The sequence below is a fragment of the Lemur catta genome, chromosome 1 (genome assembly GCF_020740605.2).
Source record: "Lemur catta isolate mLemCat1 chromosome 1, mLemCat1.pri, whole genome shotgun sequence".
NCBI lineage: Eukaryota > Metazoa > Chordata > Mammalia > Primates > Lemuridae > Lemur > Lemur catta.
The window spans coordinates 104977242-104999578 of record NC_059128.1 but is presented as its reverse complement, the minus strand read 5'-3'; the positions used below and the strand labels follow the sequence as shown (position 1 = coordinate 104999578).

The 22337-nt window shown below is 60.5% G+C and overlaps 1 protein-coding gene across 3 annotated transcripts in view; it reads left to right on the top strand.

The window, feature by feature from the left end:
• PSTPIP1 (proline-serine-threonine phosphatase interacting protein 1) overlaps window positions 1–22337 on the top strand; it is a 36846-nt gene that overhangs the window by 8846 nt on the left and 5663 nt on the right. For 2 of the 3 annotated variants that reach the window (XM_045532772.1, XM_045532781.1), the window contains exons 2-9: window positions 10274–10374; window positions 10716–10790; window positions 16931–16965; window positions 17200–17306; window positions 19486–19548; window positions 20134–20232; window positions 21123–21168; window positions 22164–22243. In XM_045532772.1, coding sequence (XP_045388728.1) covers window positions 10274–10374; window positions 10716–10790; window positions 16931–16965; window positions 17200–17306; window positions 19486–19548; window positions 20134–20232; window positions 21123–21168; window positions 22164–22243 — 606 coding nt within the window. The remainder of the gene's footprint in view (window positions 1–10273; window positions 10375–10715; window positions 10791–16930; window positions 16966–17199; window positions 17307–19485; window positions 19549–20133; window positions 20233–21122; window positions 21169–22163; window positions 22244–22337) is intronic. The other variant, XM_045532791.1, reaches the window with a different exon arrangement.

The following is a 22337-nucleotide window of genomic DNA, read 5'->3' as shown; positions in this document are numbered from 1 at the left end:
TAATTTCTGTTTTTTTAATCATAGCCTTCCTAGAAAGCATGAAGTTGTATTTCATTGTGATTTTGATTTGCATTTCCCTAATAATTAATGATGTTGAGCATCTCCTCATGTGATTCTTGGCCATTTGTATATCTTCTTTGGAGAAATGTCCACTCAAGGCCTTTGCTCCATTTGAATTGGGTTGTTTATCTTTTTGTTGCTGAGTTGTAGGAGTTCTTTATAATTCTGGGTATTCATCCCTTATCAGGCGTACAGTTTGCAAATGTTTTCTCCCATTCTGTGGATTGTCTTTTCACTCTCTTGACATTGTCTTTTGATGCACCAAGTTTTTCAGTTTTCTTTTTTTTTTTTGAGACAGAGTCTCACTTTGTTGCCGGGGCTAGAGTGAGTGCTGTGGCATCAGCCTAGCTCACAGCAACCTCAAACTCCTGGGCTTAAGCGATCCTACTGCCTCAGCCTCCCGAGTAGCTGGGACTACAGGCATGAGCCACCATGCCCGGCTAATTTTTTCTATATAGATTTTTAGTTATCCAGATAATTTTTATTTCTATTTTTAGTAGAGACGGGGTCTGGCTCAGGCTGGTCTCAAACTCCTGACCTCGAGCGATCCACCCGCCTCGGCCTCCCAGAAGGCTAGGATTAGAGGCGTGAGCCACTGTGCCCGGCCCAAGTTTTTCATTTTGATGAAATCCAGTTTATCTATTTTTTGTTTTGTTGCCTGTGCTTGTAATGTCATATCCAAGAAATCATTGCAAAATTCAATGTCATGAAGCTTTCCACCTATTTTCATTGTAGAGTTTTAGAGCTTTTGTTTCTACATTTTGGTCTGTGATTCATTGTCAGTTAATTTTTGTACATAGTGTAAGGTAGGGTTCAACTTCATTCTTTTGCATGTGGCCGTCAGTTTTCCCAGCACCATTTGTGGGAAAGACTGTGGAATGGTCTTGGTGTCTTGTCAAAAATCAATTGACCATCTATGTGAGGGTTTATTTCTGGGCTCCCTAGTCTAGTCCAGTGGTCTATATGTATGTCCTTATGACATTACCACACTATTTTGATTACTGTAGCTTTGTAATAAGCTTTGAAATAAAAAAATGAGAGTCCTCCAACTTTATTCTTCTTTTTCAAGATTGTTGTGGCTATTCAGGGTTTCGAGTAGAGGTTCTTGTTTTATAGGTGAGGAAACTGAGGTCTGGGCCTTCCTGGGGTCCCCCAGCCTGGACTGGCCACCAGTCCATGACAAAGTCCCCATCACATTTGCACCCTGGGCACACCTGGGGAGATGCCTGACTTAGAGGGCCCCTGGGCTGTGGGCTTCCCCGGCAGGCCCCCGACCTCCAGCTTCCTTAAGGCCCCACCAGCTCTCGCTCTTCTTCAAGGAGGGCCTGGGGAAGGGCCTGCAGGCTGGGTCGCCGACCTCCTCACTGGGTCAGGGGGAGGTCCTGCAAAATGGGTGTCTGCCCTGGCCTTGGCCTGCTTAGACCTGAGGGGCCTTCGAAAATCGGGACTGCTGGCCCTGCACTTCATGGACTGCAGCCACTGAAAGCAGTAGGGGCTCCCTTCTTGGTCATCTCCTGAACATTTGCCCTTTGACTTGGACCAACTCTGAGCCCACTCTCCCAGGCATGGGGACCTCGGACTGTGGTGGTAGAAGGGCCCAGAAGGACAGCTATGGACGATCTGGGCAAGCAGGGCTGGGGGGTAAGCAGAGAAGCCAGGATCAGTGTCCTGGGAGCTGCAGTGACTACTAAACAGCCAGTGCGGGGGTCTGCAGAGCACAGGGCAGCACAGGGACTGGGTAGGGTGTTGGGGTATCTGCAGTGATGCTCACTTTGGTGCAGAACAGGATGGAAATTAACTCTGGAACCAAAGAAACAGGTGTGGCTGATGGCAGGGCCAAGAGAAGACCAGCAGCTGAGACTGGGCCCTGGGTCAGGGCAGGAGCAACCATGAGGCTGCAGGGGTTTCATCCCAGTCCTCAGATAACTCCCACCCCCGAGGGAAGGAGCTTGCACTCCGGAGTCCAGCAGTCTTGGTTTGATTCCTGCTGTTGTAGGCTGAGAGCAAAACATTAAACAGTGAAGGGTCCCAGAGAGCACAGGGTTCCCCCAGGCAGCCCAGCTCCCCAGGGCCCAGGCATCTTCCTGTTTAGAACCATATTTTCCTGCCACGTGGCTCTATGCAGCATGCACTGGGCAAAGCAATCTTCCAGTCCCTAACACAGAACCCGTTACTTGGAGGACACCATCTTTGTCTCTCATTCTGACCTTGGAACCCAATGCCCTGCTTCAATTCTACTACATTCATGGGGCGGCCCTGATGAGTCCCCCAACTCTCTGAGCCTCTGGTTCCTTGTCTGTAAACATTGCAGCATTAAATTGACTTCTGTGGTTAGAGGGCTAAGACGTGGAGACAGGCATGCTAATGGCCTAGCAAGGACAGGGAGCCCAACATGCAGACCCCGCTGTGGGTGCAGGAGCCCAGCTAGCCCCAGGCCTGGGGGGCATCTCAGCTGGAGCCCAAGGTCAGCTCCGGGACCGAGAACCTGCCAAGGCCAGCAGAAGAATCCAGGGGGCCTCCAGAGGCTGCAGTGCTCTGTCCCTGCCTTCAGGGAGGGGTGGAGGAGAGGAGTGGGCTCCCCTGCAGCTCCGGGGGCCCATCTGTCTCCAGAGCAAGCCCCAAGCCCTGGGGAGGCTGCCAGTCTCCACACTGCAGCAATTCACAACCACAAAGCAGGGCACCCCACATCAGTCCTGTAGGGGTGCAATGTCCGCATGCTCTTCCCAAATCAGAGATGAAAAATCGAGGCCCAGAGATGGGGAGCAGCTAGTCCAGATGAGTGTCCCAGCTACGGTTCGAACCCAGCTCTTCTTTCTTGGTAACTTTCAGTTCATACATACTCACCACCACGGCCACTGTTTTTAGGAGCTCATTAAGTGTCAGGTGGCCTTTGCTAGGCTCCTACAGGTGTAATTTAATATTTCATTTAGTCCTCAGAGCCTCTGGAAGGAGGGTGATGAGCTCATCCTGATGTTACAGAGGCGGCTCAGGAGGTGAAGAGACTCGGCCAACATCCCACAGCCTGTGCGGTGCTGGCCGGAACCAGGAGCCAGCGCTGAGCTCCGCCCACGCCCCACTGCCTGGACGCCCTCTCAGGCCAGTGCTCCCTGGGACGTCCCTAGGCAGGTGACGTGGGAGGGGTGATGCCTGGGGAAGAGGATTCTTCGCAAGGACAATGCCTGGACCATTGGTGCCTGGCCCCGGTCCCTGGCTGGCCACTCACAGGCTGGAGCCTGTGCAGCAAGGAGCCCTGTGCGGGCAGCCATGCAGGGCACGGACAGTGCCTGTCCTTCCTGCGAAGACAGCCCAGCCCCTCCCGGCTTGCTCCAGATACGGTAGTGTCTCCTCCAGGGCTTAGGGTCTGGGGTGGCTCAGTTCCATCCTTCCCTGCGTCAGCCACCCCCAGGGTCCCACGGCCTCCTGCTCTGACCTGCCCTCTCCCTCTGCATCTGCCTCCTACCTCACCTGCTGCTGCATCCTAGCGAGCCCCCCAACTACCAAGTCAGCTTGGCAGGGGTGGTACCCAGCTGTGTGACCTGGGCAAGTCTCTAACCTTGTTGGACCTCGGTTCCTCATCTGTGATATGGGGCAAAAATGGCACAGCACTGACGTGACAGGGTTCTCGGAGGATTAGAGGTGACCGTGTGGCGAGGCCCTGGCTTCGTGCCCATCTGCACCCCGCTAGGCACCCTTCCCGCCGGCTCTTTTCCTGAACTTGGAACCTGGCTCTGGTTCCTGTCACCTCCTGGGAAGGTCCTGCCCCTGGCTCTGCGTGACTTGGTTCCCCTCCGCCTGGCCTCGTGCCACCTTTTCAGACACCTGCTCCGTCCCCGCCACATCTCTCTCTGCTGCCTTGAACCCGGCTTGGATGGCAACTTGCAGCTCCAGACTGAGGCCTCGTCCCCACCCTGCCCCTCTGGCCTCGTGTTCTACGTGTTTTGGGTTCGTGAAGCAGGAGGAAGGCCCGAGAGTGCGGCAGGGGAAGTGGGCAGCCCTTCACAGAAGGGGCCGGGGGAAGTGAGGTAGTGGAGACCTTTCCTTCCTCATAATTGAGAGGCTGATCTAAAAGAACAAGGCCGTCAAACCAGACAGATCTTGGTCAGAGGCCAGGCCCTCCCACACGATTAGAGTGACCGCCGGCCCTTGCTTTCCTCGTCTTCACAGGGAGTGGGGGGCAACAGCCGCCTTGTGGCCAGTACCGCTGAGAGAAGACACCACGTGCAACGTGTCCTCCTCCAGTGCTCATGTTGTCACCACTTGGTGGGGTCCCTGGGGGCCCCTGGAAGCTCGCCCGCAGGCTCCCGGCACGAGGGCCCCGCCGGCCGGGCTGCGTGGGTGAGGGGCCCGGTGAGGCCAGGCGGCTGCCAGACGGGGCTCTGCAGAGAGCTGGGGCCCTCTGCAAACTCCTCTCTAATCTCAGGCTCCTGTCAGCGCAGCTCAACACCGATCATCTCACTTAACCACAAGAATATGCTTTCGTTCTCGGAAAACATAAGTCTGTCCTCTGCCTTCTTGGACCTCTCGCTCCAACACCTACTCTGGGCCATCTCAGCAAAGCTGTGAATGATCCCACATTTATATGCTTATGCACAGACCCCTCCAGTCCCTGGGCCCGGGGACTCCCAGATGCCAAGCTCCTACTTTAACACGTCATCTGGAGCTCGAGCCCTCTCTGTGGAATCCCCGCCCCAGGTGCTCTCCACCCATCAGGGTGGCAAGCTTGTGTCCCAACCCGGGGCCACTTGGGCCCTTGGGAAGCCCTTCCTTGTGTTGACCTGGAGTTGGCCTCCCTGTCCCTGCCTGTGAGTCCTGGCCTGGGCTTGGAGAAGCCAACCACCCACGTTCCCTCTGTTCCCGATGGCTCCACAGAGAGCTGCAGGTGAGACACGTTTCCCAACGTTCTTCCGTGGCTTTGGCTTGGGACCCCATCCTTCCGCACGGCTCCTGCAGGACACCCTGGGCAAGCAACCACTTCGTTCACTGACGTCTCTGGCCATCCACCCACCCGATGGCACCATACCTGAGCATGGGCCATTTGCCAGCCAATGGTGGAGATGGGTCCCGTTGTGGGGTAGCAACTGTGGGGCAGTGGAGAGTGCCTGGAACTGCCCAGGGACTCATTGTCCTTGAGCCTCAGTTTCCTTGTCTCTACAGTGGGGATACTCCTGCCTCAGAGGACTGTGGGAAGACCCACAGGGGACAAGTCTGTCAGACTTATGGAAAGGTGCTGGGTGAAGAGCTGCTGAATCCGCAGGCCAGCGGTCTGGTCCCTCCAGGGGCCACTCAGGACCCAGCAGTCACACAGCCACGTCCTCTCGGGGGCCGCACTGAGGAGCTTCTCCAGCCCCTCATCCAGTGTGTCTGCGGGCAGCGCTGCGCAGGCCCTGGGTGCTGGGGTCCAGCAGAGAACCAGTCACAGCCACGTCCTGCCCTCACGGAGCTTGCTTTCCCGAGAGCTTTCCTAACAGTCCCCGTGGTTTGGTTTCTCAGCCCACAGAGACAAGCAACAGGACACTAGTTGCTAGTAAACTCATGGTGGCAGCCACACTGGCTGCAGAAGTCCCCGCATTAAGCTGGCGTGAGGGAGGGGAGGGCGCCAGCAGACCCAGCGCCCTGCTGCTCCAAGACCGTTGTCCAAACGAGCTGACAGGGCTCCAGGACCTCCGAAATTAGGGAGTGAGCCGAGTTTCCCTATTCCATCTCTTCACCCACCAATAAAAGGTGACCTCTGAAAAAGGTTAAAGGCCAAGTGCAGTGGCTCATGCCTAAAGTCCTAGCACTTTGGGAGACCGAGGTGGGAGGATGGCTTGAGCCCAGGAGTTGGAGGCTGCAGGGAGCTATGATGACACCACTACACTCCAGCCTAGGTGACAGAGTGAGACCCTGTCTCCAAAAAAAAAAAAAAAGAGAGAGAAAAAGAAAGAACAATGGTTAAAAAAAGTGAAGTCTATCAACCCAAGAGCATGTCAGACATCGTTAGAAACATTTTCAAGAATGGTGGCAAGCCTTTTACAAAATGGAATTTGAACTTGGTAGGGTGCAAGCAGAGACTTAATTTTTCTTTCTTCTACCTTCCAAACCCTCTGTTGGATCTCGATCCCCGACCTTGGGCTCAGGCTAGAGCTTTTCCAGTTGTCGTGAGCTGTAACCCAATCCAGTCCAACCCAATGTCAAATTTTCACTCTCATTCAATCAAAGCTTCCCCTGCCCCTGCCCAGCTTTGCATGGGAAGCCTCTGATGGGGAAAGAGGACAGAGCTGGTTTCTTCCCTTGCAGTGTTGTACCCATACCCCACTGCCAGCTGCTTCTGGGGTCTCCGTGGATGGGGTGGGCTGCGGGGCAGCGACTCTGAAGGGGAGAAAATTCTCCCTTCCTCGGTGTTGTTGTAACTGGTGACGGTGCCTCTGGGGGGCAGGTGTGCATAGATCAGACCTTTCTCTGCTGGGCACCTGGGCAGATTCCTTGGCCACCCCATCCCCGTGGAGTACCCGGCTATTCCATCGCTTGCAGACAGCTGCTTCTGGCCCTCCCAGTTGCACCCAACAGTACCCCCACACAGTTTCTCTTTGGGGCTCCTCTTGCCCTGCTGGGCCGTTCTCATGGACAAGGAGTTACAAGGCAGCCCTTCCTGGCTACCTGGCTATGTGCCACAGCCCCTACTTGGTTCCCACGTAAAACCGCAGCACTGATTCTTAGACACAGCAGATAGGAACTGGGACCAAAACCCAGGCCTCTCTCCCCGAGGTAAGAGCTTAGCTGTCCCCTGATATACTTTATATCCTGGAGCTCCATGTAAGGGAGCATTTGAAAAAGGTTCTGCTACCTTTTAAGTGGATCTTCTCGAGGAGGACGATGGCTCATTTTTCCCAGCTGGCCATGTCGGGGAGGTGGCAGGCAGGGAGGGGGCAGGGCACTGGGAGCTATCACTTGAACGGCCACCCGGTGACAGGCCCTGAGCTTGGGCCTTTGCAGAGAGGTGAAGCAATGGAAGGTTAAGAGCCGAGATCCGGGCCTGGGACATCAGGCGATCTTGTGGTCACCGTTCTCACCCATGCACGCTAGTTCACTGCTTCTCAGATCAGCTCCGTGCGGCAAGAACGATGAGGCCCATTTTCACAGGGAAGGAAACAGAGGCTGAGAAGGGCCGGGGTCAGGGCAGGTCTGAACCCACAGCGAGTCTGTCAAATTCCTTCCCTTATCTCAGGCCAGAACGCTCTCTGGCCCGCAGCAGCCTGCCCTGATGGGGCCGTGCCCCGGACGGACCTCCCGCCCCCGGCTCCTCAATGAGGAATCCAGGTCCCAGGAAGGAAAGTGGCTTGCCCTGGGCCCTGGTCTCTGTGGCCTAGCCCCTGCAGCCACTGAGAGTGATCTGGGCAGGAAAGGAGGAAGTCGCGGTAGGTGTAGAGGCTGCTTCTCCACCCGCCCGATGGGGGCATGGTAGGCCCGGCCAGCTCGTGGGCTTGGAGCAGGGCTCACGCCCAGACCCACGCAGAGGGAGCAAGCTGGGGGCTGTCCCCGGCCAGGACAGGGCACCCAGACCTTTGCTGCCCGCCTTGAGGCTGGGCAGGAGCACACTTGCTCCTGCTCTCGGCTTTCCTGAGCACGTCCTCCCGGAGCCCTGGGAGGTGGCCTGGAGCCCAGGGTGGCTGCACACCATGGGTGACAAGGGCGGGGTCCCACATCTGGCTTGAGTGGGCCTCCCAGAGTAAGGGACTGTGCCTGCTTGCCACCTGGCACCCCCTAGAGCAGGCTGGGTTGCCCCAGGTGCCACATGGCTGGGCCGTGGCCTCCGGCACTTCTCTGACGCAGCCTGGGCACACAGCTGGCCTCTGTGAATCTAGGGTAACTGAACTGTAGCCCAAACTACAGCATTGATTTGAGGTGGAAAAAATTTGAGTCAACACTTTCAAGGTTTTTTTTAAATCATTTTTTGATATTTCAAAATGGAAGGTGGGTTACTGGGCTGACCGCTGTGTGATGGGTGTGGGTATATGGCTTTGGGGACAGGCCGACCTGGGCCCAGATCCCAATTTCTGCCCTTCGCCAGCTGAGCGGACTTGGGCAGTCACTTCTCCTCTCTAGGCTTCCTTGCCGCCACCTGCACCCCCCGGTCTGTGTCGTGTTCGGGAAGGTGACGGCTGTCATGTTCCTGGCGCAGCGTGTGTGGGTGGGCTCGAGAGACGGAGTTCACAGAGGGCAAGGGCGACAGGGCCTGCGGGTGGACGGGAGGATGTGAGGGGAGGAGAGAGGAGGGCAGGAGGCCATGGTGGCCCCTGGGGGCGACTCTGGTGCCGGGTGGACCTGCACGAGTGGCCAATTGACGGAACGATTGGTTCGTTCATTTCCCTAACAGCATCCTGAGCCCGACTCTCCCAGCTCTGAGCCATGAGTCGCGACTGGTGCCCTTGAGGTGGCGGCCGCGGGTGGAGGAGGCGCAGGCTGGGGGAAGGGGTGCAGGGCTGGGCGGCATCGTGAGCCCCCTGGAGAGTCAGGCACTTCCTCGGAACAGCCTGGTCCTTGTGACTGTGGCTCACCCGGCCGGCCGCACCCCTGCTAGTGCCTCTGTGGCTCTGAGCAGGGGCCGGACAGGATTCCCAAGCCTGCAGCACTTTGCGGACTTGAGCTCCTGGGGACCTGACCTGCAGGGCCCCTCGCTGCCTCCCGCCTCCTCCAGAATGGCCAACGTAGGTTTGCTTTGATTTCTCTTTCCTCTCCCGGGGGGCCGCAGGAAGGACAGAAGAAGGTCCCCTGGCGAGTCGGGGCTGGGTGTGGGGCTGGGCTGCAGTTGGCGTCTCCCTGCCGCCTCTCCCAGAGGCTCTGTGGAGGGACAGTTCCCCGGAGAGTCCAGACTCTTGTCCTGTGGCCTCAGACAAGCCCTTGACTTCTCTGGGCCAGTTTCCTGAGGAGGGGGGGGCACTGGTTCTGGGTCCTGGGGTCGGCGGCATTTTGACCTGAACACGGCGTCTAGCTCAGAACGGCCCTCATGGGGAGGCTGAGGCTCCAGATTTGTTTTTCTTCCCAGCCACCAAGTCTCTGACATGGGGTTCCGGGGGGAGGCAGAGGCTGAGGGGCAGGAAGCTGTGGTCTGCCGGCTGGTGAATGGACGAGTGGCTGCCCACGAAAGCCACAGAAATGGAAGTCTGGCCCAGCGACACCAGCCTGGACATGCAGGTGGATGTCAGCTGCAGGCGTGTAGGAGACTGGGGGACAACTGCCTCCTGCTGGGGCCCTGGGTGGCCGGCCAGGGCCCGAACACTCTGCTTGCCACCCTGTGGGCAGCTGAGCCTGGGCCAGGTCCTCCTCAGGAATTTCCAGCGGTGCTTATGGGGCAGGGCATGGGCCTGGGGCCCGGAGAGTCCTGTAGGACAGTCCTGAGTCTGCCCAGGTGGGCTGGAGCATGCGGCCAGTCGGGACAACCTATGTCATCTCTGCCCTCCCCCCCATGTCTGATTCTCCTTAGACCTTGAAGAACAATAACGTCTCTTTCTAGAACCAGGCTCAATTCCTCTTCCTGCAGGAAGCTTTCCATGATTGTGGCTCCACCTCTGCTCCCCACACGCCCACAGGTGGCATGCAGGGGGAGGTATGGGGCAGGGACAGGAATGCAGGCCCTGCCTGGGGGACAGGTTAAGAGTGTATGACCTTGGAGAGCCCCACTGCATCTCTGAGCTCGGGGCGATGGGGTGTGATGTGTGTGGTCAGGGGAGCTGGGCTCCTTTCCCTGGTCTCTGAGGCTTTAGGTGGGTGTCTCTGGGGACAGAAAAGAAGACAGGCCAGATGCCACATCACAGGGCCGGCCCCGGCTATGGTGGCCTGACAAGCCCTGCCTTCCCCTGGAGTGAGCCCGCGTGCCCCAGGGGGGCGGGAGTGGGCGGCCTGGCCTGGGACCTGCTCTCTGGGCCTGGGAGTGTCCCGAGAGACCTCTGTCTCCTCTTAGTCCTTGAATACTACCTCCCACCGCCAACTTCCCGCACCAGCGCCTCAGACACACACCCAGAATCCTCTTCCGTTCACTTGGGTACCTGTCACACACACGGTTGTGGGGGGACCCCTGTGTGAGGCCAGGGCTGGCATCCCAAGAGCTTGGCCTTGAGGCGGGGAGATGGAGGCAGGAGAGAGGCCTCTCCTGGAGGGGGTGGGGGGAGTCCCCGCCGGGCTGCGTCCAGTGCCACCGGGCCATGGCCCTCATGTGTCCCTCTGTCCTGTGTCCCAGTGCAGGGACTTCACGGCCCACACGGGCTACGAGGTGCTGGTGCAGCGGCTGCTGGACGGCAGGAAGATGTGCAAGGACGTGGAGGAGCTGCTGCGGCAGAGGTGAGCCGGCGGCAGGTGCTGGACGCAGGTGGGGGTGGCCGCCTCCATTGGGCTCCTCAGGGAGTGGCCTGGTGGGGCCGTCCCAGCCACGCTGCTGTCTGAGCACCGCCTGCTTCAAAAAGTCAGGAGTACGACTCCCCTGGTCCCCAGACCTGGACCTCCCAGTGGGCAAATCGCTCGATGGGCTTTCGAATGTGCCCCTATGTGGCCAACACTTATTTCCAGGAAGGGCTGGGCTTAACTTTTTCAAGGGGCCCTGCCCGCCCCCAGAGGCTGGCGGGGGGATCCTCGGTTCTGCCGCAGACCTGCAGGAGACCCGGGCCCACGCTCTGTCCTTGCAGGGCCCAGGCGGAGGAGCGGTACGGGAAGGAGCTGGTGCAGATTGCACGGAAGGCGGGCGGCCACACGGAGATCAAGTAAGAGCTCGTGGGCCCTGGGCTCGGCGCCCTCCTTTCCCAGCCTGAGACGGGGTTAGGGCTTCCTGGTGGCGGGTGGACTCGGCAGGGCCAGGGAGGCCCTGGATGCCCACAGGGTTGGGGTGTTGGGACCCCCCGGTGCCTGGTTACAGGGCACTCTGGTGGGGCCGGGCTCTGTGAGCGGGAGAAAAGCCAAGGGTCTGAGCAGGGAGGCAGCAGAGCCTGTGCCCGCCTGGGCGGCCTCACCCAAGTCCGGAGGGGCAGATGACAGGCCCCTCCGCTGGCTGCCCGCGCCCCCTGCAGCACCGGCTCAGCCTGGGCCTCCAGGATGGAGGTGTGGCCAGACACGGGGCCAGGGGGGTTCTGGTACCAGCTTCTCACCCACCGGCTGTGACTTGGGTTGGCCACTGGCTCACTATGTGCCTCATGCCCTCCTCAGCAGTGGGACAAGTCCACCTTCCTCAGAGGATTAAGTGGGCCCAGGGCCTTAGCGCAGGCCTGGCTCAGAGAGGAGGCAACAGGGAAATCGCTACGATGCCGCGACTGGGGGTCTCCCTCCCTGGAGGTCTCGTGCAGACTGCCGGGCGGGGGGACAAGGGGCGAGGGAGACTGTTTCAGGGCAGCTGAAGAACTTGCTAACAGTGGAGTGGCGGGGCTGCTCTGGGGAGGTGCAAACTGGCCCCCGGGTGAGGACAGAGCCAGACCGAGGGTCACACAGGACACGGGACTCCAAGCTCTGGCAGGGCTCTGGGAGTTCTCCTCCTACCCTGGGCCTGACGCCTGCCCCTGCGCTGCTGAGCAACCCCTTCCCTCCACCTGGTCCCCTGGAGGTCCAGCCTGTGGCGCCCCTGGCTCTGCCCCAGAGAGGGGACGTGAATATGCAGCCCCCTCTAGGTCTCCTAAAGACCTGGGGCTCCCTGGCAGTTCCTGCTTCCGACCAGGAGCCCAAACAAACAAACAAACAAACAAACCTCAGGAAGGGCTAGCAGAAGGCTTAAAAGTGGTGTCAACCAGGGGAGATTAATGCCCAGTGCCCAAAGGGTGTGTGTGTTAGTCCGGAAAGTGCGCACACAGCCTGAGGAGTAAGGATGCGTGAGCTCTTGGTCCTCGCTCCGCCTTTGTGCGCTGTGTGACTGTGGGCAGGTTGCTTCACCTCTCTGAGTTTTTCTCATCTGCCTGCTCCAGTGCACTGTTGTGCAGATAAACAAGGACCCGGTCTCACGGCCTCCTGCGGGCAGGGCTGAGGGCTGGATGCAGGCTGGGCACAGAGGGGGGCTCAGGATGTGGGAAGGAAGGGACGGACGGGGCGGAGGCTGTCCAGTGGCACTGCAGGAGATGCACGGGCAGCGGAGGTGTGGGCCGTGTGGGGCTGGGGGACGTGTCCCCAGAGGAGCCCTGCCAGCCTCCGGCCTCCAGGCCTGCTGGAAGAGGAGAGCTGTCCAGAAAGACGGGCAGCTCGAGGGGGTGCAGGCAGGGCACAAGGGAGCCAGGCGGGAGTGGCCCGCGTGAGGCACACGCAGGGGGCTGTGAGTCACAGGGGACTGCCGGCAGGGAAGGAGAAGCCACTAACAAAGGGAACAGCACGCGGGAGCGGAGCTGGGTGGGCTGTGGGAAGAGGAAGGGACTCCGCATCTGGCTCTATTTTTAGCAACAGGAAGTGGCCAGGTGGCGGCTGTGGGTGGCCCCGACCCCACGCTATGGAGGCCTAAGGGGTTTACTGCATGACCCTGGGGGTTCTCCCCCTCCAAGTCCTGGGTCCCTGCCTGTGAAAGGGGATGGCATCTCGAGGGGTGCTCTGGGCAGCCACGGGGTGCTCAGGAAGCGGTGGGTTCGTCACAGGCCACAGCCGCGGCTCCCCTGGAGTCAGACACATGGGAGGCACCTGCCTGGCTGTGGGCCGAGGGGCCTGGCTGGGCAGCCTAGGCCATTTCCTTTGGGACCCAGCCCCTCCCTGGCCCAAAGCCAAGGGCCTTTGGGGACGCTGCACAGGGAGACGGAGGCTGGGAGTCCCTGGGGTGGGGGGTCCTTGATCCAAAGGCAGAGCCCCAGGCTGGGGGCCGGGAGCAGAGTCACTGTCAGAGGAGGAGCCGGAGCCCGGGCAGGGAGTGCCAGGCCCTCGAAACCGCAACAGGAAATATAGAAACAAGGTCCACGGGGCCGGGCAGCCCAGCCACAGAGATTGCCAGGGGTAGGAGGCAGGGGTGGGGCGGAGAGAAACCAGCACTGGCGCGAGCTCACCCACAGGCTGGGCGCCGGGGGAGCAGGGCGGAGCGGCTGCCCTGCTGGAGGAGGGGAGGGTGTTCCTGCCAGGGGACCAGTGTGGGCACAGCGGAGGGCAAGCGCAGGGCATGTTCAGAGCCAGTGAGTGCCGGGGCAGGAGTCGAACCCATCCCAGCTCACTTGCTGCCTCCTTAGGGCTGTGCCCCACGTAGCTCCCACCTCAGTCTACTGCACACAGTGGGTGCATAATAAGTGTTGCTGTTGACCCAGCTGCAGACATGGCAAGGCCATTCGGTTGTTCCTTTCTTTAACTGGGGGTCAAGCATCCATCATCCACTCATTGAGCCACCAAGCGCTTACTGAGCACCTACTGTGTGCCATGCCCTGGACTGAGTTGGGTGGATTTAAGAATTAAAGTATAATGAAGGGCCCCACCATCCTGGAGCCCGAGTCTAGCACACTGAGGGAGATTTCATTCTCCTCCCCAGTTCTTTGCATCAGAGCCTCTCTTCAGGGCTCTCTCATTCCCCACCTCCTCCAGGAAGCCCTCCCAGACTTCCTGTCTTGCCTCACTGTCAGAGTCTTGGCTTAGACCAGGTCACCCCTCCCACACCAACCTGGTGGGCTCTTTGCAGGAAGCACAAGAGTTGGTCATGGCACCTTTGTCGTTTCTTCATCTTGGAGGCTGGAGGGGAGTGTGTGTTGGCCCTTGGGAAAGGTGGCCTGGCCGTCTAGCGTGGGTGGGGAAAGCTCCCGGCCTCCCTGTGGCCCACGGCTGCCCCGGGTCTGTGGGATGCTCGTTCTCAGCCCCTTGCAGGGTGGGCGGTGGGCTGGGGTGGAAAGGCTGGGGGTGGGGCTTAAGTGACCCCATAAATAGCCAGTGAGCACTGAGAGGGCGGAGCCGGTCAGACTCTGCTGCCTAAAGATGCCACATTTCTGTCGTCCCCTGACCTCAACCCAGCCAGTAGCCCTGCTCAGGCCGGGAGGCTCAGGCCACATAGATTAAAGGCAGGTTATTCTCGCCCCAAAGTGATTTTTGGCACGCACCTCCCCGACATGTGACTCAGCAAGCACCTGCGGGGCAGTGGCAGCGGAGGATGCACAAATGAGACCTGGTCCCCAAACTCCAGGGACCCCCACGGCTCTTTCAAGGCACTGGAAAGACAGGAGTAGGCGCTGGCAGGGAGCTGACACCACACAGCCAGCCTGCAGAGAGCCCCCCGACACTCCTTCCAGCCTCCAGGCCCCGGCTCTGTTTCCCTGCGGCCCAATCTGACCAGCCCTCGAGGTCTGCCCCAAACGCTGCCTGCACAGCAGGCTGCCCGCCCCCCCCCCCAGGGGGACGCTGCACCCCAGGGGTTCCGGAAACAGGCAGGAGTGGACGTGGCAGGACAGGCCAGCCCCTTGTGAGCCTGTCTGCAGTTACTAGCAGTGAGCAACGACAGCCCCCCAAGGGGCACAGGTTTGAACCCTCACGTTCTTGCCTCAGGCCCACTTGTCACAAACCTAAACTGCTGTCCGAGGAGATTCTTTCTCATCATCTTCCTTCCTCTGAGCTCAGAGAAGACAAAGGATTGTCTTTAAGGATGTCTGTGAGAGGGACAAGGCCCTGCTCCCACCAGGTGTCCCCTGACACCAGTTCACGTGGGCCCAGCCTGGGGGTGAGAGGCCCGCTCCTGTCAGCTGGGAGGCACACCCCTCCTGATAGGCAGGTGAGCGGGGGACAGGAACGCCAAAGCAGGGATCTGACGCAGCGGGGAGAGGTAGTATAAGGAGGAGACATTTACACTGGAAACCTGGGTTGTGTTTGAGCATAGAACTCAGGCTGAGCTTCCTGAGAGCCCGGTCAAAAAGGGCAATAGGATGAGTCACACGTGAGGACACTGGTGACATTCAGCAGGAGGCAGAGGCCTGCATGGAGACCCCGTCCTTGACATGCGATGGGGACCCAGCAGAGGAGAGCTCAAGGAGATCCTGACGCTGTCCCTGCACAGCCAGGTGGAGGAAGGGGGCGTGATAGAAAGGCCAAGAAACCATCGTTGCTGGGCTTCACGGGCAGAGAGAGACTTCCGGTGGTCCCAGATCCTCCCCAAGACCAGTGCAAGGCCATTCCCCGCCAGAGTGTCTCTGCCCACCCACAGCGGGCTGCCTTGGGCAGGGCAGAGCTAGAGTCCTCCCCTCACCCACAGCGCTGAGGCTGCCTCCTTGAAAGTTTGGGGCCATGAAGGAGAGGGAGAGCCCTGGGCCCTGCTGTGTGCGCCGTGCTGCGCTGGCCTGCGGGTGCTGGTTCCAGGGAACAGGGCGCTGGGGCAGCAAGGCCTGCAGCCCAGAGGGGAGCAGAGGGGCCTGAGGGGATCGGAGCCTGAGGTCCTGCCCAGCTGTCCCGGCAGAGCCAGCACCAGCATCTGTGCAGCCCCCAAGACCGAGCCAGGTTTGTGGGGACAGGTCAAGGTGAACACAGACTGCCACCGTCAAGACTGCCCCAGGGTTGGGGGCAGAGTCTGAATGTCCACCTGGCAGTGCCGTGGGGCAACAAGGCCAGGCGGTCACCTGGCAGTGGGGACCGAGTTGCAGGCTCTGCACACATGCTACGGCAGAGCCCACGGCCACAGGCCTCACCACTGGGTGCAACACTGACACCGGGAGCCTGGCCGCACTCTGGCCTCAGTTTCCCACCTGCCTCGGCTGACCACAGTGCGGGGTGCCCCAGCATTGCCTGCGCCCTTGCTGCCGGGGTGCCAATGCAGCCCAGCCTCAGGCTGCCCTGTGCCGCTACAGCCCCTCTGCCCGAGACCCGCGCTGCACCCACGAATCTGCTCCTCGCCTTGGGCTGTGCTGAGGGTGGGCAGGGAGCCCGGCTCTGGAGGCTGCCTGATCCGAGGGGCCACTCCCCAGCTTTCAGGTGGAGCACACTGAGGGGACAGCTCAGGTCAAGTTGCAGGGACCTGGGGACCCCCCAGACTGCTGGGGGTGTGCAGATGTGTTCAGGGGAGAGTTGTACAACAACAGCAACCTTTGTAAAGTGCCTACCTTGCACCAGGGTCCTGACAGAGGCACTTTATACATATAAACTCATTTAATCCTCGCAGCCATCCTGTTCATGCTATTATCCACATTTTACAGAAGGGAGATCTGAGCACAGAGAGGTGAAGTAACTTGCCTAAGGTCACACAGTGAGTGGCAGAGCGTGGATTGAATCCAGGCCACGGAATGCCCAGTTCAATTCGAATTTCAGATGAACAACAAATACTTTAAAAATGAAGGTATGTTCCAAATATTACATGGGGTATACCTATATCCCAAAAGTATTTGTTCATCTGAAATTCAAATTGAACTGGGTGTCTTGTGCTTTTATTTGTGCAATCTGGCAATGCTGCCCCCCCAGGGTGTCATCCCCACCACCCCTGCCTGTGCCAGCCTCTCTCCTTCCCTCTCCCCTGGAGCAGACAGTGCCCACAGCTCTCGCCTCTGCACCCCTGCCTGCCCCTCCTGCCTCTCATCCAACTGCCCCCAAAGGCCCTCTCGCCACCTGCTGAAAGCCAGGTCTGGCCCCTGCCCCCTGCTGCGTCAGACTCATCCTGGGGGTGCTGGGTACCTGAGGAGGAGGAGGAGGGGAGGGGGCCCTGAAGACTGTCCCCTCTTCTCTGAGAATGCGGCCAGGAGCGGAGGTGGGGCATCGATACCTCCCTCTTCTGCCACGGTGGAGAGGTTTGATGGCTTTATAATTCCAAAAAGGGAGCTTTGCCTTCCAGAAGTCCTTATTTTGGGCCCCAGTGGATGGTCACTGTCTGGCTGGAGGGTCCCTTGGGTCTAGAATGACCCATGGTCTTCCCACCAAAATAAAAGTCCCTGGGGCCAGCCAGGACTTCAGGTTCATGCTGTGCCCTCCTCCTGCTGACCCAGACCGTTATGTTTTGCAGCTCCCTAAGGGCGTCCTTTGACTCCTTGAAGCAACGTAAGTCCTGAAGTTCCCCCACCCTGAGCTGCAGGGTGACGAGATCTCCTGGGATGGAATCTGGCCACAGGGCGAGCCAGGCTGCTGCCCAGCTTTGCACAGGAGCTGGGAGGCTGGCAGAGGGTTCGGGGGACAGAAGTGTGGGTGCCGGGCTGGTCCAGGCAGGGGGAGTTGTGGGTGGCTAAGGACCATCGGGTCTGACGTTGGGGACCAACGTCCATACTCTGTCCCCAGAAATGGAGAACGTGGGCAGCTCACACATCCAGCTGGCCCTGACCCTGCGGGAGGAGCTGCGCAGCCTTGAGGAGTTCCGTGAGAGGCAGAAGGAGCAGAGGAAGAAGGTGAGGCGGGTGCTGGGCGTGACAGTGCAGCTCCCCCGTCCCTGGCCCAGGCCACGTCGGTCACTGTGGTGCTGGGGACTGGCCCCCTGGCAGAGCCGGTGGAGGGTGGTGGGAGGAGGTGGGGGTACAGCGCCCCAAGCTTGGGGGCTCGAGGGTGATCTGAAGGGGAAGGGAGGGTATGGCAAAGGCCTGGCCGCTGGCACCGGGCATTATCTCTCAGCCTGACAGCCCCGCTGAGGGCCCCTCCCTCGAGCTGCCTCACACCAGGGAAGAGGAAAGACATTGGTCTTTTGGATATGCTACTACCACACACTGTAGAGGGTCCGTGGCAACCTGGGGGGTCCAGAGGAGGCAGTGTGAGTTGGGAGGGGTCGCTGGAAACTGGTCCTGAGCCCAAGGGCCAGGGATGTTTGTCCTGGAGAAAGGCAGACTGGGGTCAGTCATTGTAGGACTGCCCACGGCTGAGGGGCAGGCACGTTGCAGGGGTGGGTGTGCTTAGCTTAGCGGGCAAAGGCACTCTCAGTGGCGCGCAGGGCGTGGCTGTCCCTAGACAGTCACTGCATGGAAAGGTCCCTGTCACGGGGGGCATGCAAGCAGAGGCTGAAGGGTACTTGAGGCTGCAGGGCTGGGCAGGAGAGGGCCTGAGGCTCTGATTGGCTGAGCTCCTGGTCCCTGGGAGGGCGGCAGGATGCAGGCTGGCCTGGCAGGTGGGCGTGGGCCCGTGGGGACAGGGGCTTGGCCTCCCAGAGGCTCGGTGAGGAGGGTGGTGCTCTGAAGAGGGTGGGAGAGGCCAGCACACAGAAATGCTTCTTGCTGGGGAGAAGGAGCTTCGCAAAGTGTCTGAAGAACTGAAGATGAGCTGCCGAGGGGAAGAAGGCTCCACCTGGGGGCTGGGGCCAGGCCAGGCCAGGGTGTCCTCAAGCCACCTTCCTGCTCTATGCCTCAGTTTCCCTCTTGCAGGACGGGACACTTATGCCCACCTCCCAAGCTTTGGGAACAGCCCAGAGCCAGACACCCCTCAGTCTTCACACACAGGGCTGCGGCTCTGCTCAGTGGCTCTGGTGGCAGAAACGTAGCACAGCTGCACACCCTGTGTGCCCGTGCGGCCAGCTGGGGTCTCAGCCTTCCAAGGTTCTAAATGTGGGTTCCTGAGCAGACAAAAAAGCCATCCCCAGCAGCCAGCCCGGCCTTGAGGTGCTGAAACGGGTGACCTGCCTGAGCTAGAAGCTGCCCACAGAGCACCTGCTGCAACAGCGAGGGCCCGGCCCCGCTATTCTGAGCTCCCCTGTGGCCAGAGGAGCTGCAACGTCTGCAAAGCCTGTTTTAGACAGAACAACTTCCCCTAGTGACCAGGGCCCCGCAGGCAAGCGCTGTGATGGAGTGCGCAGGGAGCCTGTCTGGGCCCGTGTACGTGTGTGCAGGAGAGCACGGGCACAGGTGTGTGCATGGCTGTGAGCACGTGTCCTCGCCCAGCCGTGTGCCTGCGTGTGCTTGGGTGTATGTCTGCGCCTCTCTGGGCTCCCAGCCGGCACAGACCCCCCGGGACTCCAGGCACAAGCTGGCTCCAGCCCCAGTGCCACAGGCATGTCTTTCCTAGTGCTCCTCCTCCCTTACAACCCCGTCTGTCCCGGCTCTTTCACCCTCTCTGTCTGAACAAGAAGCCCGGCAGGTGGGGTGCGGTGGCCACTATGCCCACATTGGCCATCTGTGCAGACGGGGCTGCGGCTGTGCACGGGTGAGCGCAGCAGCGGGCAGCGTGTGCAGGTGACAGTCTGTGGGTCTGCACAGGCAACCTGTGCATGCGCTTCTGAGCGTGTTTGCGTGGGTTCTGCACGCGTGTGCGAGTGTGAGCATGGTGTGTGAGCGGCTGCGATGTGTGCAGAGGCTTGTGAGTGAAGGATGAGGGACCGTGTGCGCGTGCGTGTGTGGGTGGGAATTTCCCGCCAGGAGCTGCAGCGAGGACCCCACGCGAATAGCCACGCCCTGGGCTTGTCTGTAGTCTTCCGCTCTGAGGGGGACTGTGAAGGAACAGGCTCTGGGACAGGGAGGGCATCCCGTCACCACCCCCCCAGGGCCAGGAGGGGGTGCTGCGCCTCATCCTAGGGACACCCCATCCTCTTGGCCTAGGGGAGTGTCCTGAGGCCGCGGCCCCCAGCTCAGAGCCTCCTGTCCCCTGCAGTACGAGACCGTCATGGACCGTGTCCACAAGAGCAAGCTGTCACTCTACAAGAAGGCCATGGAGGTGAGCAAGGGTCTGGGGGCGTCTCCTCAGGCGAGTCGCAGCGGGGATCCCGGTGTGGTCCCTGCCGGGGCATCGGCGACAGGCTCCCCCCAGACCTCTGTCTAGAACACACACCGGCCGGCGGCGTGCCCAGGCCTGCACCGGGCACCACAGCCCAAGTGGGTGGGCCCGGGTCCTGCCCTTGGGGGGTTCCTGGCTGAAGGACAGATGGACAGTCCCACGCAGCAGCCCATAGCTGATCCACACTGTCAGCCGGGGACTCCGGGGCACAGGGAGGAGAGGCACCCTCCCGCCGTGTCTGTAGACACTGGGTGGCACGTGCGGGCTCGGCACCGTGAGGGGCGTGGCGTTGCCAAAGGGCAGCGCCACCGTGGCCGCAGCGGGAAGGGGCCTGGAGCAAGGCTGCCAGAGGCCACCACCACTTCTCCAGCACTCTGGACCCCAGAGCCCTGTCCCTGGGGCGGGCGCCCCCACTCCACCCACAGCCCCCCGACAGGGAATAGGGAGGCTGGGCTCAGGGTCCTCACTCCAGGGGACCCCAGAGCAGGACCGTGCGGCCCCTGAGTCGCGCCCTCCACCCCCCAGTCCAAGAAGACTTACGAGCAGAAGTGCCGGGACGCAGACGACGCCGAGCAGGCCTTCGAGCGCGTGAGTGCCGGTGGCAACCAGAAGCAGATGGAGAAGGTGTGTGGGCCACGGGGCCACGCGGCGTCACCCAGGGCTCGGGCAGGGAGGGGAGGCAGGAGAGGGGCGCCGTAGACACCCCCAGGCACGGTCTGCATCTGGGACGTGCCGGCTGCTCGCCTCACCGACCTCGGCTTCTCCATCTGTGCAGTGGGTTTCCTGGACTGTCAGGGCGTGGACAGATGGGGCAGCCTCACCCCCTTTGCCATCTCCGGCCTCCACCCGGGGACCCAGTCTCAGAGCAGGCCCACGTGGCCCCGGGCCATGAGAGCAGGCGTAGCCTCACACAACCCTGTAGAGGGGCTCAGTAGGCCCAAGTCACAGAGAAGAAACTGAGGCCCAGAGACATAAGTGACTTGCCCAAAGTCTCAGAGCTAGGAAGCCACAGAGAAGGGATCAAACGCAGGTGGCCCAGAGCCCAGGCTCTTGACTGCTGTGGCCTCTGGGCCAGGGTGGGGGTGTCAGAGCTACCAAGACCCAAGACACATGTCACCCACTGTATAGACAGAAAAGCTGAGGCCCAGAGAGGGCAGGGACGTGAGGGTGAGTTGGGGGCCAGTCAGGGGCCAGAGCCCAAGTCCCAGCCAGGGGGTTCAGCAGTGGTCACAGGGGGCCAGGCCTGGCCCTGGTCCACACTTCTGCCCCTCTGGGACCTGGTGTCTATGTCTCATGTGTACCGACATGGCTGGAGGCTTCTGGGTTTTGTGGGAACCAGCCTGTGGTCCTTGGCGGGTGAGGTTGCTAGTAAATGAGGGAATTTGCTCACAGTCGCCACTGAGTGTCCCCCTGGGTGGCCGGGAAGGGTGTGACAGAGCCACTTCAAAGTAGCCCTTGGGGGCTGTGGCTCCCGGGGGCGGGGGCTCAGTGCTGCTGTCCCCCCGTCTCCCCAGAGCCAGAACAAAGCCAAGCAGTGCAAGGATGCGGCCACGGAGGCAGGTACGTGGGCCCCAGCTGCCTCCCCAGACCGGGCTGGTGACCTGGACGGTCCTCCCCACCACATGCCTCCCTTGCCCTGGGACCCACAGCCCCACGTGGCCACACACAGTCACAAGATGTCACTCTCATTCCATACGTGTGTGATTAGACCCGTTTGTGTTCTCCCATTTGCTGAGCCTGCTCTCAGTACTTTGCACGTTTGACCCTGACAACAATGCTACCGCATGGCTGCTATTATCCTTTCTAACAGATGAGGAAACGGAGGCTCAAAAAGGTTAAGTACTTGCCCAAGGTTACACAGCCAGTAAGTGGTGATGACTGCATTTGAACCCAGGCCGCCTGGCTCCAGAGCCCAGGACTCACATGGCCACATTCATGGGAGACAGACCCCATGCATGTCTCTCACACACACGCACACTGGCACACGCTCACACGCCTGGGCACATGTGTCCACATGCGCGGACACGGCCTTCTCTGGGCCTCTGTCCTTCACCTGACGCTGGAATCCCCAGCACCCTTGTCCCTGCTCCCTCCCTCCCAGGACAGAACGCTCACCCTCCTCCTTCCCTGGGAAGCTCTCTCCCTTCTGCTCTGCCTCTCCCACCACCCAGCTGCTGCCTAGGCTCGGGGACAGGTGACTCCCAGAGATCTGGGGACAGGGGCCGTGATCCAAGTCTGCTGGGCTCCACCCCTCCTCCAGCGCACGGCCACCCTCTCTGAGCCCACTTCCCAGCTGAGGGGAAAGGGCTGGATGCTTAACTTGCGAGTATGAGGTGCCACTCCAGCCCCTCGGCAGCTCGAAGCTTAGAGGGGGAACTAAGAGTCCCCCCGAAAAGAGCAGTACAGAGTGGGCAGCCCTGACGATGGTTCAGATGAGCCCCCACCAGCAGCCAGGCCAGGTCCCCCCGGGGAGGGGGGCTGCTGGGGGAGGGGCCCCCCAGGAGCAAAGGGGTGGGGGAGCTCGTGCCACTCCCTGAGGGCCACTGTGCTTCCAGAGCGGGTGTACAGGCAAAACATCGAGCAGCTGGAGAAGGTGCGGGGCGAGTGGGAGCAGGAGCACAGGACCACCTGTGAGGTGAGTGACCTGGGCGTGGAGCCTCAGTTTCCCCAGGTGCAGAACAGGAGACACCCATCCCCGCTGGAGCTGCTCACGGGACAAACGAGGCAGT